Genomic DNA, 15,718 nt, shown 5'->3' with positions numbered 1-15,718 from the left:
TCAAAGTGATTGCTAGCGCTGTTATAGTGTCAGTCTAATCTGACTTTAACGAAAAGCATTTGAGCGATTGGTATCAGCTCAATCCGTTCTCTTGTTAATGCACCCGTAATGAACCGTAAAAAGCAAGAAATCGAATTATGCGAGAAACCTAGCTCACGTTCCCACTCTCCTTTGTAAGTACTTACAGATATATCTTGCTTTAAATCCACTGCTACGCAGCGGTGTCAAGGCGAAACTAAGATCAGGGATTTTACTTGCTAACCTCATTTTGAGGCACGCCGTAGCTGAGGAATCCAGATTAATGTGCATACAATGAGGGCCCACAATTTTTTTTTTTTTTTTTTTTTGCATTCCGGCGGCATTTCTTACGGCTACCGCGGAAGCACCTGAACGCGCGACCTCGTGCTAAGTTGCGCAACTTCACAACCACTAAGCTACTGCAGCGAGGTTCAAGAATCGCAGGTCGCGCGTGCACAGCTAACGCTGGCCACTCTTGTCTCACTGAAGGTACGCTCCATTTCGGCCTTACCTCGTGGAGAAGGCGTTGAGATGCGGGCCAGGTTCTACCGTATGCCTAGACATCGCGGACGCTTCGCAGCTGGCTGACCTCGCCTCGCAGCGTCTCCTCGGCCCACCAGCCTCAATTACAGCGGCTGAAGCGAGACCAGGCAGCCGCTTCGAGATCCTGGTGGGCTACGCGGCTGGTGAAGGAAGAAAGCTGTCTTTCGACCTTGTGCACGACATCGTCGGGGACGATGGCAATGACGAAAGCTCCGAAGTATGGGGCTCGCTATACAAGCGAACAAAAGAAATAGAAATGAGCGTAGGAAGAAGGACGGATATATACATAAATATATATATATATATATATATATATATATATATATATATATATATATATATATATATATATATATATATATATATATATATATATATATATATATATATGTATGTACTAACCTTCTCTGAAAATGACCGACCTGCTCTTCTATCAACGATGTTGCATGCGTTCCTGTAGTTCGAAACGAAAGAGCATTGGATGGTAGCCATAGTGTGGTTCCAGTCCTCTCTTTGAAGAACTATATTGAATTCAATAATAGGATACTCCGTGTTGCTTAGCTAAAATTAGGAGCGCCGGCAAGCGAATCTGCGAAATATTGCACATATTCACATCCCTGCCCTTTCTAATTGCCGAACTCTCATTGTCGAAGCCTAGCTGTGACGTATGCGAAATGATTTACATAATCGCGTGTATATTTATTACATGGTATGTAGTACATCACAGGAGTGGTTGGTGGACACGAGCAAAAGAAACACACCTAGATTTTGTATGCTCGTATATTTACTCGAAAGGTTAAGCCCTCCAAGCGAAGAGGTCACTTCTGCGAAAACACGCGTGCACGAGACAGCTTTTCCTTTTTAATTATACACTGGATGTTTCCTGTCTTAGAACGCTTACTCACGGTGTTTTTGATTTATCATGACAATTTCAACCGCTATCGAGATGCTGTCAGCCGCGCTGAAATGCCTGGCAATAACTGCGACCTGACATGGCACGAGTAAGTTTCGAGGACTGGTAAGGGCTTTTGCGGTTCTTTGTCAATGGGGCATATTTCTTTGGAGACAGTTTCGAGGTATTAAAGAGCGCACAATGGAATGCGATATCCCTCGCAGTGATAAATGATAATATGCACGAGACCTTCAGCGAGAAGAGCGTTTCAGTCATTGCAATACAGTTCAGTTCCCCTGATAGAAATAACGCAGTACACTTCATTGCGCTAACAAGAAAATATTGCTTTATGACATCGAATTAGCCGTAAAGTCCCAATAAAGTAGACGATGGCGGCATAGGCCTGTAGTGCATTGAGTATGAATTAGCAAGGCATATGTACGTTCAGTAATAGATTTTATGCCGTACGAACAGCCGAGACTGATCGTCGGTGAAATTTGCGAAATTGATTGTAAAGAACAAACGCCATATTGAAGAACACTATAGTACAACAAAATGTCAGTGTGTACTAATTGCGGTTATGAACTAGCATATTCTTGTTGTTGCTTCCAGATTATTAACTTTGCAGAATATGTGATTGCGAGATAGATGCCGAAGAGTAGTGAAGCCCCTTTTGCTTAGCAGGAATGCCAAAACTCGTACTACCTTTGCAATATTTGTCTAGGAAATGTGCTAGGAAAACTTCAATGTTCTAGTTAAGATCGCCGGAACTACTGCAGGTATGCTTTTGCAAAGCAAGTGGGACGCCGATGTATTACATAGCTCATTTTTGTAGGGACACACATCTCGAAACTGCGCTAGTCTCAGGATTTCTGCTAAGCAGAAACCACAGCTTGTTTTGCATTTCGCGGGAACATGTGCGGCGATTGGTATTTGAAAAGTTTATTGGAATATTTTATCTATCGAAGCCCTCGTAGAATTTGTTTCTTGCTGCTAATGTCCGGTTGGCTACGTAGCCTATCAGCGAAATGTAGCAGGGGTCTGGATATGGCTCCTTTTAAAAAACTATTACGCATCAGAAGAAACACGTGGTAAAGACGTATACCTTGTGGTATGCGCCTACGTCCTCTCGTAATACCGGTATACGTTCACGCGAGTATATCTTCGCTTAACTAAAGCTCGACGGCGGCCCAGCTCTCCTCACCGCACAACTCCACTCCGTCACGCAGGGACAGCAGCTTGCAAAACTGGGGGATTACCTGGGCCTCACGGACCTCGCTGCGCCCTATTTTCATCTGCGGGAGAACAGTGCCCCTGGCAGCAACATTTGGCCGGCCTTCATAGAAGACCTTCTTGTCCGCTGCCCCATAGAGCTATTCAGCGATCTCTACCACTCCATGTACGCCACTGTCTACGGATTTGTTTACGAAGGCGAGGTGAGGTACTTATAAAACTCGGAATAACGTTACAATACTAACAGTGTTGCACTACCGCTGATGCTGTTGTGCAGGACGGTCAAAATAAACTATTATAGAGATAGCGACACATGCCTGGTGTGAGGCCGTTGTTTTCTCACGCTGTCCGGGTCTTTCTAGACTGCAATTCCTATAGCTTTCCAGCACCTACTGAATAATACTTAGGGAAAGGTAATTTAGGTGTTCATTTAATGTGGCCTGTATGCATGCAGCAGGTCGGCATCTTTGAAACGGGGCACCATTTTTGAGAAAATACCTTAAGAAGTGCAACAGGTGTGCAGCACCAAATATCCAAACAAAACACGACAAGCATTCTACAAGCAGACAAAATTTAATCAGAAAATGCTGGTAATCAACTAAACAGAAAAGTAAAAGCTCTAATACTACTCATGTTCGTCATCCCGTATAATAAGTATGTTACTGGTAATAAGAATTACCGCTGGTTTAGAATAAAGGAAAATAAGCATTCTTAAACCTTGGTTTCAATTAGAAAAATCGCGTTCCTCAAAAAATCAAGAGGAGATGTAGATCTCCTTAACAAGAGTAGTGGATCGGCCTTGCTCACAAGACAACTTGAAGACTAACTTTGCAAGATCAGTTGGTCGGCCTCGTTGGTGTTCGCTCGTTACTTTTAAAGCGCGAAGGACCAAGGCTAGAGAAGACGCAGAGCTGAGCTTTGCTCGAACTGTAACAGGAGAGGAGACTCTCGAGCGCACGATCCTGTTATTGGGTGCCTCGTGCATCCTTCGTCGTTTGCGCTGTGGAAGTAACGTTGAACCTGCAACAGATGACGAGCGCAAAGCAAGAAGAAACACACTAAACATTAAGTCCAACAATTACCCGTATTTGAAACAGCCGATTGTACTACATCCACACATACGACACTCACGCGGAAAGAATAACTGTTAGGCGTGCGCTGAATTACATTATGAAAACGATTGTTTAAAACATACATGATGGTTGGTGCACTCGTACACTCGGCATATAATCCCGCAATTTTTTACTACTTTCAAAATAAATAATCTAAGCTCATCTCTATGGTTTAAGAGGAATCTTTAGCTCGCGCGCAACGCTTATGCCTTTTGGTCACGTAAAAAGGGGAAATGCTTATCTGAGATAATCGATGGGTAGAGTTCAATTATGTTTATTGCATTTGAGAGAAAAAATAATATTCCACGGAGTGACTGAAGTGAAATTTCCATTATGGGTTTGAAGTTTCTTACATTTCTTTTCAAATTGGTAAGATTGAAAAATTAAAAGTGTGAGGTTTACAAATCGCTAACTGTGCCCCAAAAAGGCTTTTCGCAGTAATATAAACTGCATCCGTTTGGCACCCAAAGCTAAAAAATTTGATACATGAATTTGTTACAATGCTTACAAGAATCTTGCGAAACTCCTACTAAGATTAGAATGCTACATATTCCACAGCAATGCATCATACATCAATTTGTCCGTTTTAGATGTAATGTGAAATGCACTTTACGGAATTATGATACCAATTTTCCTTGCTCAGCTAAAGGGTCTTGAACTTGGTTTTTTTTTGTAAACTTTGCACGTTTCAGCAATTTTTGTGAAAATTGAAAGCTTAAATCACAAATCTGCTTCCAACAGTCACAAATTTTAGCGTTTTCATTTAAATTCAGCAATTGTAACCAAATTGGTGCAGTAGTTACCGAGGAAAACGAATTCTCTTTTCCCATGTATTTAGATAGAAACCCTGCGCTAAGGCTTTCTCTTAACACGAGGCATTTTACAGCGCAGCTGGTTGGCCCTAGTTGATCGGGAATTTCGTGTCCGTCAGAAAAAAAATAATAATAAAGAAAATTGAACCGAGAAACTGCACATCTTCTTTGGAATCAGGCTGACAACACGCAGCTCAGTATTCGTTTCAATATAGAACAGCACAAAACAAGCGTCAAAACCCCATGATGGATGACAAGCCGCCTGTGAAAAATGCGAGGCACGCTCCTTCTTCCCGCGTGTGTTTCCCGGTAAAGATTACGGTTGTATAAAATGCTTCGGTGGGAAAGGGGCAACAGCAGCATACAAATGACTGAGTGACGTCAACAAACTTCATATATAAAAGGGATACCGGCCTAGCAACTCGTTCAGTTCATTGCAAGATCGCTATGGGTAGAGCACACAAACACTCACGAAGAGCAACGTAAATTCGATGAGCGTCGAAGAGTGCAAAATTGCAATGCTCAACAACGGTGTCGTGCTAAGACTAGGCTCAACAATAAAACATTTCACATTCCCACCGACGGCATTTGAGGGGTTTTCTAACAGATTCACACCACCTGGGCATCAATTCTTTCGAGGACGCTAAAAGTAGGACCAACTCTGAATACTGCAGTCAGTAGGATTTTATTTGTACCAGAACTCGCTACCGACAACCTGAGGCGACTTAGCAGACAGTCTGTATCGGTGCAATTTGAAGCGGTGGCGCGAAATCAGGTAACAGACGTTAGAGTCAGCACACGGAAAAATGTGTTGGCTATCGACGTCACACATGAGACTGCGCTGTGAAATTTGACTCAAGTTAAAGAACCAGGTGGCGTTAAGCTAGGCTCGTACATCCCCTGAACAGTCGTTCCACTATACTGGTGTCAACTACGACGTGCACGCCTCCATCTCCAGTGCTGACTTGCTGATTCTAGTGAAGCCTGGCGTTACTGGCGTCACCATAAGACATGTGTGTCGCCTCGACACATCCCGCTGTGTGAAAATTATATTGAACGGTGAGACTCTCCCTTCGCACGTCAAGGTGGGCCACTTTATACACCCTGTGCGACCATTCATCCCAAGGCCACTCCAATGCCGCAATTGTATGAGACTGGGACACATGAGCGTCGTGTGCGAGAACATGAGAGTCTGTTCACGCTGCAGCGAGTCCCACGCTGCAGACTCTTGTGCAGCGACGGTTCTCCAATGCACCAATTGCCTTAGGTCCCATGATGCTTCCTCGAAGGACTGCCCCAACATGAAGAAGGAAAAGGCGATCTTGAAGCAGATGCGAGAGACCATTCGTCTCGTCGGGAAGCTGTTGCGCCTTTTAGAAAGCAAGTCTTCCTACGACGTCGGACTTCAAGGAACGCTGGTGACTCTGTGAAGAGTACGCCCCATCCGACCATGCCTCCTCCTCTGCCCCCTAGGCCGGGCTCAATTGAATATAAATCTGAGAAGGTCATGGTGGAGAGCAATACAACTTGGTCCGCACTACTAAAGCAACCGCCAAAGCCGGAACAACGGAAGTCACTACCGAAGTCACAACTGAAGCCGCAGCCAATGCCACAGCCGGAGCCGATGCCACAGCCAATGCCACAGCCAATGCCACAGCCGATGCCACAGCCGATGCCACAGCCCGAGCTGGAGCCACTTCAAGTGATACAGCTGCGCACGGCTGGAGAACGCACAGCACGGATCCCTGACAAATTGTTCGAAGAACACCGGCAAGCGGTTACGATGCTGCGGTCTCTGATGAATACTTTTCGAATGCTCTTGAACAACCTGCACACTCGGTCAGCGCGAAAAGCAATGCAAGTCCTAGATGCTCTCAAATCAGTACTTGTAACCTTTGAGCAAACATCATGCCTAGCGCGCACGATTCTGTCCGCACTGAAGTAAAAAAGCAATTGTTTAGCTTAATAATACTCTACCACGCACTGAAACTTACTGCTGACGCCCACCGGCTCCATGGTTTATACTGGTGACTTCAACGTGCATCACCAGATATGAGGAAGCACCAAGATTAGCTTCAGACAGCAGAAAGACGGCAGCCTAACGTATTGGCGGAGCACGTGCTTGGACCTGACTGATTTTTAGGCGCTTTTCTGCGTGCACACTGTGTACCCTCTATCCCACTTTTCTCTTTATGTTCCCCCTCTCCCTTCCCCCAGGTTAGGGTACCAAACCGTACGCTTGTCTGGTTGAGCTCCTTGCGTTTCCTCTCTTTGCTATCTCTCTCTCTCTCGACAGCCAATGTGAGGGACATCAATGCTGGCGCAAGCTTGTGGCGTAATTTAGGTGGAGATAACACTTACGTTACTGCAGTAACCAACCAAGTTCGACTTAACTGATGTCGGAAAAATACGGCAGCAATGTAATAGTTATCACGCAATTTTCCTTTTCCTTCGGCTAGAGGGCCCATGTAACGCGAAAACATAAAGATATGAGCTCGTCATTGAAACGTTCTGAGAGCTTTCACAGTTAAATGAAATTATAGATAAGTTAAAAGGCATAATTGGACTTTTTGCAGTCGCCATCCCAACACCGATGGTATGCCGCGTTTCCGAGAGGCGAGTGTAATGATGTCAAAGCGTTCCTGCACAGTACCCACGCGGTTTTCTAAGCAAGTTCTTCAACACCGAGCTAATGCACCTCTTGACATGCTTGGAATTCTACGTGTTAAATGGGAGTTGTCTTCCCCGTGGAGAATAGGGCCAATACGTGCTCTTCACACGTGAAAACTAAACGTGAGGTCGAGTTACCTTACCGTGCCGGACGCGGAATTAAAGGCGTCGGTTTGCCAAGGTAGGCTGTAAGCAATGCTTCATTGTGGTATTTATGTTTAGGATAGCATACTTAGAGGATTCCTGGTCCCCATGTAGTAAAAGCCATGCCGACGTCTACATATATAAATTTCTAAGAAACTAGGTGCTTTCACGACGCCTGAAAACGATCGTCAAATTTCGCTAAAGCTAAATTACTCAGAATATGAGAAGCGCATGAGCTTACACATGCTCCTTGCTTTGGTCCCACTAAATGACAGGTGATCAGAGATAACATGATAAATCCTATAAACGGCGTGTTTGCTACGCGACCGAATCGTCTGTGGGTGCGCCCACCGAACCCTCTAAATCAGGTTCAAATTCAACCAAGTAACGGGTCGTGTGGCAGAGACTATAATCGGATAACGTTGTTGCTCATACACTTGGAACATAGCATTAGTACACCGGTTCAAGAACGCATATAAAATAAAAAGGGCAGGAATTGCGAGCGAGCAAATGTGAAGGTTTTATGTTACCGACTTTCACTTTTGCAGCAGGGTATGGGGCCAGGCTAGTGGTTGTATACCTTGCTCAATAGGGGAAAGGGGGACAATGGACGGTTGATTTTTGCCTCTTATCTAGAGTACCTTGTGCTACGTGATTGTCAACGTCTCACAGCAAAAAAAATGCCACTGATGTTGATTGAAAGCACCCCCCCCCCCAAACTGCAGTCCTCTTTAATCAGAACTTCACGTCAGGCAGGTGCTTCCTGCAAATGGGGAAAATATTATGCAGTCGGTGCAATGGACGGTAAATTGCAAAATTTGTTGATAAAGGAAATTCATGCAAAATTGTGGCACCCATTTCGGAGTGAAAGAACTTAAAAAGATCATGTGACTTATTCATGCTCCTCCTCATTCACATCCAACAGAAACACCAAAAGGCTGCATCTATAACATCCTCAGCAGACACCCGAGCGTAACAGAAACGGTTGTCGTTGTTTACAGAAAACGCAGGGCCCTGCTCTTTCCACGCACACACACGTTGGCGGTGGTCGCGAACGCTTCTCAACTTTTCTTGCAGTCCGAGTATCCATGGAATGTGGCTGAGAGATCGTTTCCGGATTTGGACCTTCTGTTTGGCGTACCACTGATATCCTCAGACCCTGTGTACCCCGAGCACATGAAACAAACAAGCCTTAAATTTATGAGGGTGTGGTCCACCTTCATAAAAACAGGGTACGTTGTTTTCGTTCTTATTTGCCTATTCCCATTCCTACGCTGCACGAGTAAAAAACCTACCAAGAATGAAAGCATATGCAGATATTTGCCAATCTGAGCGGCAATTATGTAAAAAAAATAATGAGGCGGAATATGTTTAGGCTGCTTCGTTTTTCGGGCTTTATAATTATTTTTTGAAGTTCAGGTGGTAAAAATTGCATTCATTGTAAAAAACCAAGCTCCGTTTCACACACCCCAAAAGAATCCGATGTGATTTTGCAGCGGAAAACCAGAATTAAGGCGGGTCTTTTGTTGCCTTGCGCAAAATTCAGGGAGAAATCGAACAATCTGAGCTCTTCCTTTTCGTCTCGCCTCGATCAGTGGTTTTTGCGGTGCCGTCTTGTCACAAATCGGGGCTTTTGCTTGGACGCCGACAGTTTCATATGTTTCTGCTTAGTTTTACAAACGATTACCACAATCTTTCGTATTCTTTCGAACATGAACGTTCTGTTTAACCAAGCGAAATCATTCACAGAAATCTGTTGTGGCAAATTCGAGCTGCTAGCAAATCATGTGACGAACTGATCTCTGCAAATTCATCACTGCCACGCATTAGGAATGCATTAAAAACACACATTAGCAAAAAGAGCATATAGAGACCGATTTAGAAATCTCATCTTCACTCGGTTCTCTGGAAGTTCCTAATTCAAAAAAAAAAAATGTAAGAATGGTATTGGGCACGGGCCTGCATTACAGGAGATCTGATGCTCTTCAGTATCTTTGAAGTCCTTGTTTACGTACATTATCATGTGCACTGGGAGCATTTTTCGCTTCATTCTAAACCAGTTAGGCCATTCGTCCTTGTCGTAGCGATTTACTGCTTTTCAATATGCGCTCTTGCAAGAAAATTAATGGAATATCCACTGGTGCGAATCAGTCACCCTGCTTTCAACGTAACGTTGTAAGGACCCTCTCAACTTTACTGTTACTGTTTCCACTGGAGAGGAACGTCATAGCTGCGTTAGCTCCCAAGTGCATTACCACAGTTTGCATGTATGCGACGAGTGGGAAATGCGAATCTATGTGCCATTGTCGTATTCTTGTAATCGTGGTGACTAAACAGGCAACAATCACTCCCTCACTAAAGGCCCGCAGGCGCTGAATGTACAATATTTTTATATATGCTAATTTTCTCTTCAGTTTGAAGTGAGAACGAGAGATATACCCTATTCATATAATAATGACATTATTGCGACATATCTTGCCGCTCCCTCCGAAAATGCGGGCAGCGTTCAATAGTTTTTTAACACCTGTATTAATACCGTTTACGAACGGGTGAACGGTTGAACGGGTGAACATGAAGGCCAAATCGGTTTTAACCCAATTTTAATTAGTTTCGGTCGGGGTGCATCATTTTGAAACAATTGGGCTTTACCCGTAGAGAAAGGACCCTGTATTCAGGGTCATCCGTATTTGGCCGGTTGACTTTAAAAAATTCCTGTCCACAAACTACTCGTCTAATGGAGGGCAAACATCGCTCACAGGGTAGCATTTGTAGTCTAAGTTGTTTGAGATGTATTTAAGCATCGCGACTTGCCTGCATTTTGCATAATGAAGCAGGAACTGTTTTCGGCTACGAGCGCAGATTTTGCAGCCGGGAGCCAAGCTGCTGATCCGACAGGTTGCGCCACCGGGTGGACGAACTGCAACTCCTGCATCTTCGAAACAAGCGCGCTTCTCTCCTATCCCCCTAGCCGAGAAGTTGTTTCCCTCGCCGTCCGCCCGATGGGGCAACCTGTTGGATCAGCAGCTTGGCTCCCGCCCGCAAAATCTGTGCTCGTAGCCGAAAGCAGTTTCTGCTTCATGCTACAATATGCAAGCAAGTACCGATGTTGACATATATAGACTACAATACGTTACCCTGTGAGCGATGTTTGCTCTGGATTCAGCGAGTATTTTGTGGAGAGGGATATTTTAAAGTCCACCGGCCAAATACGGAAAACCCTGTATACTGAGCTTCTGTGGGATCTGGCACTGTCTCTGAGGACGACTACGGGACGCCTTTGTCACTGATATCAACTTTGCGTTCTGTATCGCAATGCACCATTTCTTTTTCTGGCCGATTGCCTAACCATTCACTTCTATTGATTCCCACAGAGCGAGACATCACCTGTCTTAATTGTTGTTACTCAGCTCAAACGCTTGTAGGCACTGCTCAGGAAGTACTCGCTCAAGAGCAACTGTAGGGCGCCAGGTATTTTGCCAGCCAGAAACACTGTAAATTGAGAGGCGTCGAGAGCTTTTCTACACCGTCAAATGCCCCATGGACAATAGGCGACACTGATTATTGCGGCACGGTGAATAGACCGCATAAACCAAGAATAATGGTGTCTTATACGCAGGTTACAACGCATTTGATATATTTGTAAAGCCTGTCAGCTCATCCGTGCCTGATAACTGTGAAAAGCAGATGCGTGCCGACGTTGTATTCCGTCTAACAAACTACGTGCAGTGCGGGGAAACTGATTGGTTGTGTCAACTGGCCTACGAACCAGACCAAGCACATACTCAGAAGGCCTCCCCTGTATGGATGCCGGGAATCGCTGCCTTCTTGACAGTGATTGAATGGTACCTTCAGGAAAGAATCACTCGTCCACAATGGACGAGCACTTCTTTCCCAGCAGCAAGCTTACGGCTACAGTTTCTGACTGAAATTGAGGGCTGAAGTTTACTTAACCCAATGATGCACAGGAAAAAGGTGGTGAGCGAAAAGCCACAAGAGGTTTTGTAAGTCTTCGACGACTCATGACGAATACGCTGGATTGCCGCGCGGGTGAAGTGTGGGAGAACTCACAATAGTGAAAATAGAGAACACAGATTCTGTAAATCGTGTAAGCACCACATAAATGCGGTGACAAATTGGTGTTTTGTCAACAAAATAAATTGCCCGACAACTCCCACAGGCTAAGAAAACACCTGTTGATTTTGATGGTAATAGCTGTGTGGTGCATTGCGACAGAAAATAAAACAAAAGTACGATGGCACACTACTAGCACTAAGAAAATATAGTGCACAATTATGCACCGCTAGCGCAAGTTACACTAAAGGGGCATAAACACTGTGACTGGCTGACGCAAACCGCAGCCTTCTTTACCCTGCACCGAGTTATTCAGGTGGAGTAGAGTTTAACGGTCCTAATATACAATTCAATAAACATGATGCGTATAAAAGTGTGTGCGGCCTGCATAGCATATCTAATAGAGCCGGCTAAAGCTGTCGGATACTTAACACAGATTTGTGACACAGGAGGCTGCCGACCGTCAATGGCAACCCGTGGCCAGTCATGATTGAGGACTCGCGGTGGACGGCAACCTCAGTCATCATTCGAGATGGCATGAAGCTTTCCGCTCCCACACGATTCGTTCAGAAGAGGTGCGAACTGATCGACGCCATCCTGATGAAGGCCGTCAAAGAGCCGGGCAGCGATTCCAACGACTTCGCCACGGAAAAAGACTAACGCTATTGTGAGCCAGTGCGAAGAAATATTTTGCATAAGTTAATCATTTATTATCTAGTGGTCTTACAGAACAACGAGGCATTATTCGGGAAGTATTTCTTCTGTACCCTCTCCCTTTCTTTTTTGGGTATATAAAATATTTGGCATTCAGCAAGTGGGCTGGCGGGGAGTCATTTGAAATGCTTTAGGCGGCCATATCTTCTAAACAGTCGCAGGTTGTGTGAATGGTCACAGATTTACTCTCGAGTGACCGCATGAAGACGATACGGACAGTGCGGTTTTAATGAGTGCTTTAGATCTGTGAAAGTATGAGCGACAACTAACGAAATAAAATATACACGCCGAGACGAATTGAATAGAGCTTGTTAAGGAAAGCAAATATGAATTAAAAAGATAGCAAATAGTGACGTTTCACAAAAGTTATCAGTTTCTCATGCTTTTTTCTTTTGCGTGTTAGTTTTGCATTTGCCGTAGCTTTGACATTCCCTAAAATTTATTATATGTAAGCACCGCGTATGTAGCCTATATTCTACGGTCGTTTCATATCATAATGTGCTTTGCCATTAATATAACAAGGGCACTGTTGTAATCTTTACAAGTGCTAGGCATTTGTGGTATAGAGGAGCACCAAGGCACTGCGTCGTTTTCTCATATCTGCTTATGTACGTTCTATCTATTGCATAATCCTTAACGCGGGCAGGTGTTGTGTCGTTCTTCGTGAAAATTGCAAGCCAGCTCTTGCTTCTTTTCCATCCGATTGTTCTTGCTTCATAACATTGTGACAATTATTACTAATAGTAAAAATTATTGTTATTTTGACGACTATCATGGTAAGGTGTTGTCAGGAAGGTGTTGTCACGGTGTACGAGAATAGCACACGCAGTGAAGTTGCCAGTTTCCCTGTCCAGCGAATTTTATTTTGTGCCAGAGGTGCCCTAGGCTCTGCTGAGCAGCACTGCTTTGCTTTCACCTGCTCACATGGAAACAGTGCAGAAGAGGCCATCTTCCAGTGCCATGTCTTCCGTTGCACTAAAGGAGGACCCCCTGCTGTCCATAGGTAAATGCAATAGTAGCAGCAAAGGCTGGCTGGAGACAAGGGATGACTTGCAGCTACAGAAGTGTTCCAACAAACTAATATCTTTAGAGCACTCGCATACTTATAAACATAGAACAGTACTGCTGCCACCAGAGACATTTCCGTAAGACGCACACAATACCAAAACTGAAAACAAGCTTGCTTTGTTTTTTTACCTCTTGAATTTAATAAATGATGTCCACATTGAGATGATAGCATGTAGGTAATGCTTATCTATTTATTTCTGCAGCAAACCCCCGTTAAGTTGAACTTGCACATTGAAAAATTTCGTGGCACTGAGTCGGCACCAATAAGTCTGTGTATTTTTTTGTGTATGTTGAGTACTTCTCCTGGTAGACTCCAGATACGGTAAACTCCTGTTAAACATAGTTAATCTAAATTTTCATGCAGGAATAACAATGTGTTTTGGTTTCTCACAAGCCCATTGCAAAAAAAATGTGCTTAAATGGGCACAGACAGGAAGCTTTCTTATTGGTTTTATTGCTGTATTGGATAGCCACCAACTTAGTAATTGTGCTATGGAGCCTTAGTTTCCCTAGAGTACAACAGATAACTAACTATGTTGCTTTTTTAATGCTACCATTTCAAAATGTGCATCAAGAGTTGTGAAGCTTCGAATGTCAAACAGGAGTCCAATCACGCCACTGAAACCTGTTGTGGCGGTCTCGTGGTACCAGATAACACTGGCACATACACACACACTCTGGCCATGCTGTGGAAAGCAGAGTCTATTCTGCACTCTCCATGACAAGAGGGGAGAGTGTGTGCCTCTGCGTATTTAAGAAAAGCACACAATTGGAAGGACCAATTTGACAGATTTTGACGACACATCATTGTATCGCCTTCAAACACCACACCAAGTTGACTGGCGGGCTTTAAGTGTACGTGGCTGGGGGTTTAACCTTCACTTTTTGTGATGTGTTGAGCCTCCTTTTTCACATACATAAGCATGCTGCAGTTGACATGCATTTTGAGTGGGTCGTTTAGAAGGTGCTGTAATTAAATATTTGTGGTGCTCTCGAGAAATTGAGACGTCTTACCGTAATTATGCTAACTCTATATGAAGTTAACAGCTACCTAAATATGCAAAAAATGTAGAACACAACGTTTTCGGGTCATTACTACTTTAATAGGGCTAAATCACTTAAGCCAAACTTCCACAGCCACCACTGATGCCTGCTACTCAGCTGAGCGAGGGTCCTGCATCAGCAGACTTGGAGGAGGTGACTCTGCTAGCTGTACGAGAGGCAAACGGTGTCTCTGTGGACATAAACAGCTATAATGCACCAGCAATGGCATGGAAACCTGCAGGGCTGGTACAATAGAAACAATAATTGAGGAGGTTTTTGAGGTGCCTCTGCGAGATAGTAATTAATGTGAAAACAGTGCCCAGGAGCCACACAAACCAGCAATGTTCACCCCGCCCTAAGTACTTTGGTGCATTTTATTTTTCAGCAACACTGAATAATCTTTAGCAAGCTATGTGAAATGTCTTTTGTAACAGCGCACAGGTTTGCACAGCACCAGGAAGCAACAATTACTGAATTGCTTAAGCAAGAGTGCATAAAGCAAGAAATTCTATCACGCAAATGCAATAAACATCTCTTCTTAAATCTCCCTTTTGGTTTTATTGCAGTTTGATTTATTCTTTTGTGTTGTGGATATTTTGGTGCACTAGGAATTGTTATTTAGTTTTGTGGATCTCTTCTGTTTACCCATCAACTATGTAGCTCAAGCTGTACTCATCCTAGCTGTTCGTACCAATATCTTCAAGGATTAGCTGTACTCATCCCGGTCACAGCTTCGTCTGCCTTGCTTGCCAAAGAAGAGGTATGCTTGTCGAGTCAGTTAACGTCATACATTTGAGCTTTGGCACTTCAACATATTCTTCAATGCTTTTGAACCCCTTCGTTATCATCTGCTCAGATAATTATGCTCGAACCTTACACATGTGCTGAGGAACACCGTTGGAGTCTCTTTCTGAGCATGTGTTTTAGTCATATTTTGGGTGAATGTAAGAGATAAAACGCACATGTAATAAATTTTTCGAATCCAGATATGGCGTGCTATAATTTGCTGGAATTATAAAGAAACGGTAAATTGTGTACACTTTTTCACTAAAGAACTTAAAGGATCAAGACAAACTTCTAATAAGATAAATATATTTCTTTAGAGTTAGACCTTAGAGTTAGTCTATAACAGTAGTCTACTCATATCTCAATACCTTAACAGGCCATGCAAGACTGTTACTGATGGGTATCCTTCTCACTATGTCTCAATGTGTAAACATCAACACCCAACACAGAGACAATGTCGTATAACACACGGAGAAAGAAAATGTTGCATCCTTTGCTGCCAGTGTCTTTCATTGTTAATTTCATTCATTCTGAGTCAGAGCAAAGGTGGATGAACATGCCTAAAGCAGAAGAGCATAAAGGGAAAGGGCAGGTGGGAGCTTATCTATATG

The 15,718-nt window shown here is 43.9% G+C and overlaps 2 protein-coding genes across 2 annotated transcripts in view; one reads left to right on the top strand and one right to left on the bottom strand.

Moving 5' to 3' along the window:
• The window catches only part of LOC126525191 (uncharacterized), a 147,654-nt gene that overhangs the window by 74,492 nt on the left and 57,444 nt on the right, over positions 1 to 15,718 (bottom strand). The gene's annotated exons all lie outside the window — the stretch shown is intronic.
• On the top strand, positions 1,554 to 12,957 carry LOC126525032 (uncharacterized). The gene is made up of 4 exons (XM_072286682.1): positions 1,554 to 1,562; positions 2,683 to 2,889; positions 8,502 to 8,656; positions 11,945 to 12,957. Exons 1-4 carry the CDS (start codon positions 1,554 to 1,556, stop codon positions 12,153 to 12,155), a joined length of 582 nt encoding a protein of 193 aa, XP_072142783.1. The 3' UTR covers positions 12,156 to 12,957.

Source organism: Dermacentor andersoni, chromosome 3 (assembly GCF_023375885.2).
Source record: "Dermacentor andersoni chromosome 3, qqDerAnde1_hic_scaffold, whole genome shotgun sequence".
Taxonomy (NCBI): domain Eukaryota; kingdom Metazoa; phylum Arthropoda; class Arachnida; order Ixodida; family Ixodidae; genus Dermacentor; species Dermacentor andersoni.
The sequence above is the reverse complement of the archived record's forward strand: the minus strand, read 5'-3'. Positions and strand labels throughout refer to the sequence as shown.

What these genes read in the sequence shown, in the direction of transcription:
- LOC126525032 (XM_072286682.1), top strand. An exon ending in GATTTGTTTACGAAGGCGAG is followed by an intron (nt 2,890 to 8,501) that starts GTGAGGTACTTA and finishes CTTTTCTTGCAG; the next exon opens with TCCGAGTATCCATGGAATGT. An exon ending in TCCACCTTCATAAAAACAGG is followed by an intron (nt 8,657 to 11,944) that starts GTACGTTGTTTT and finishes TTTGTGACACAG; the next exon opens with GAGGCTGCCGACCGTCAATG.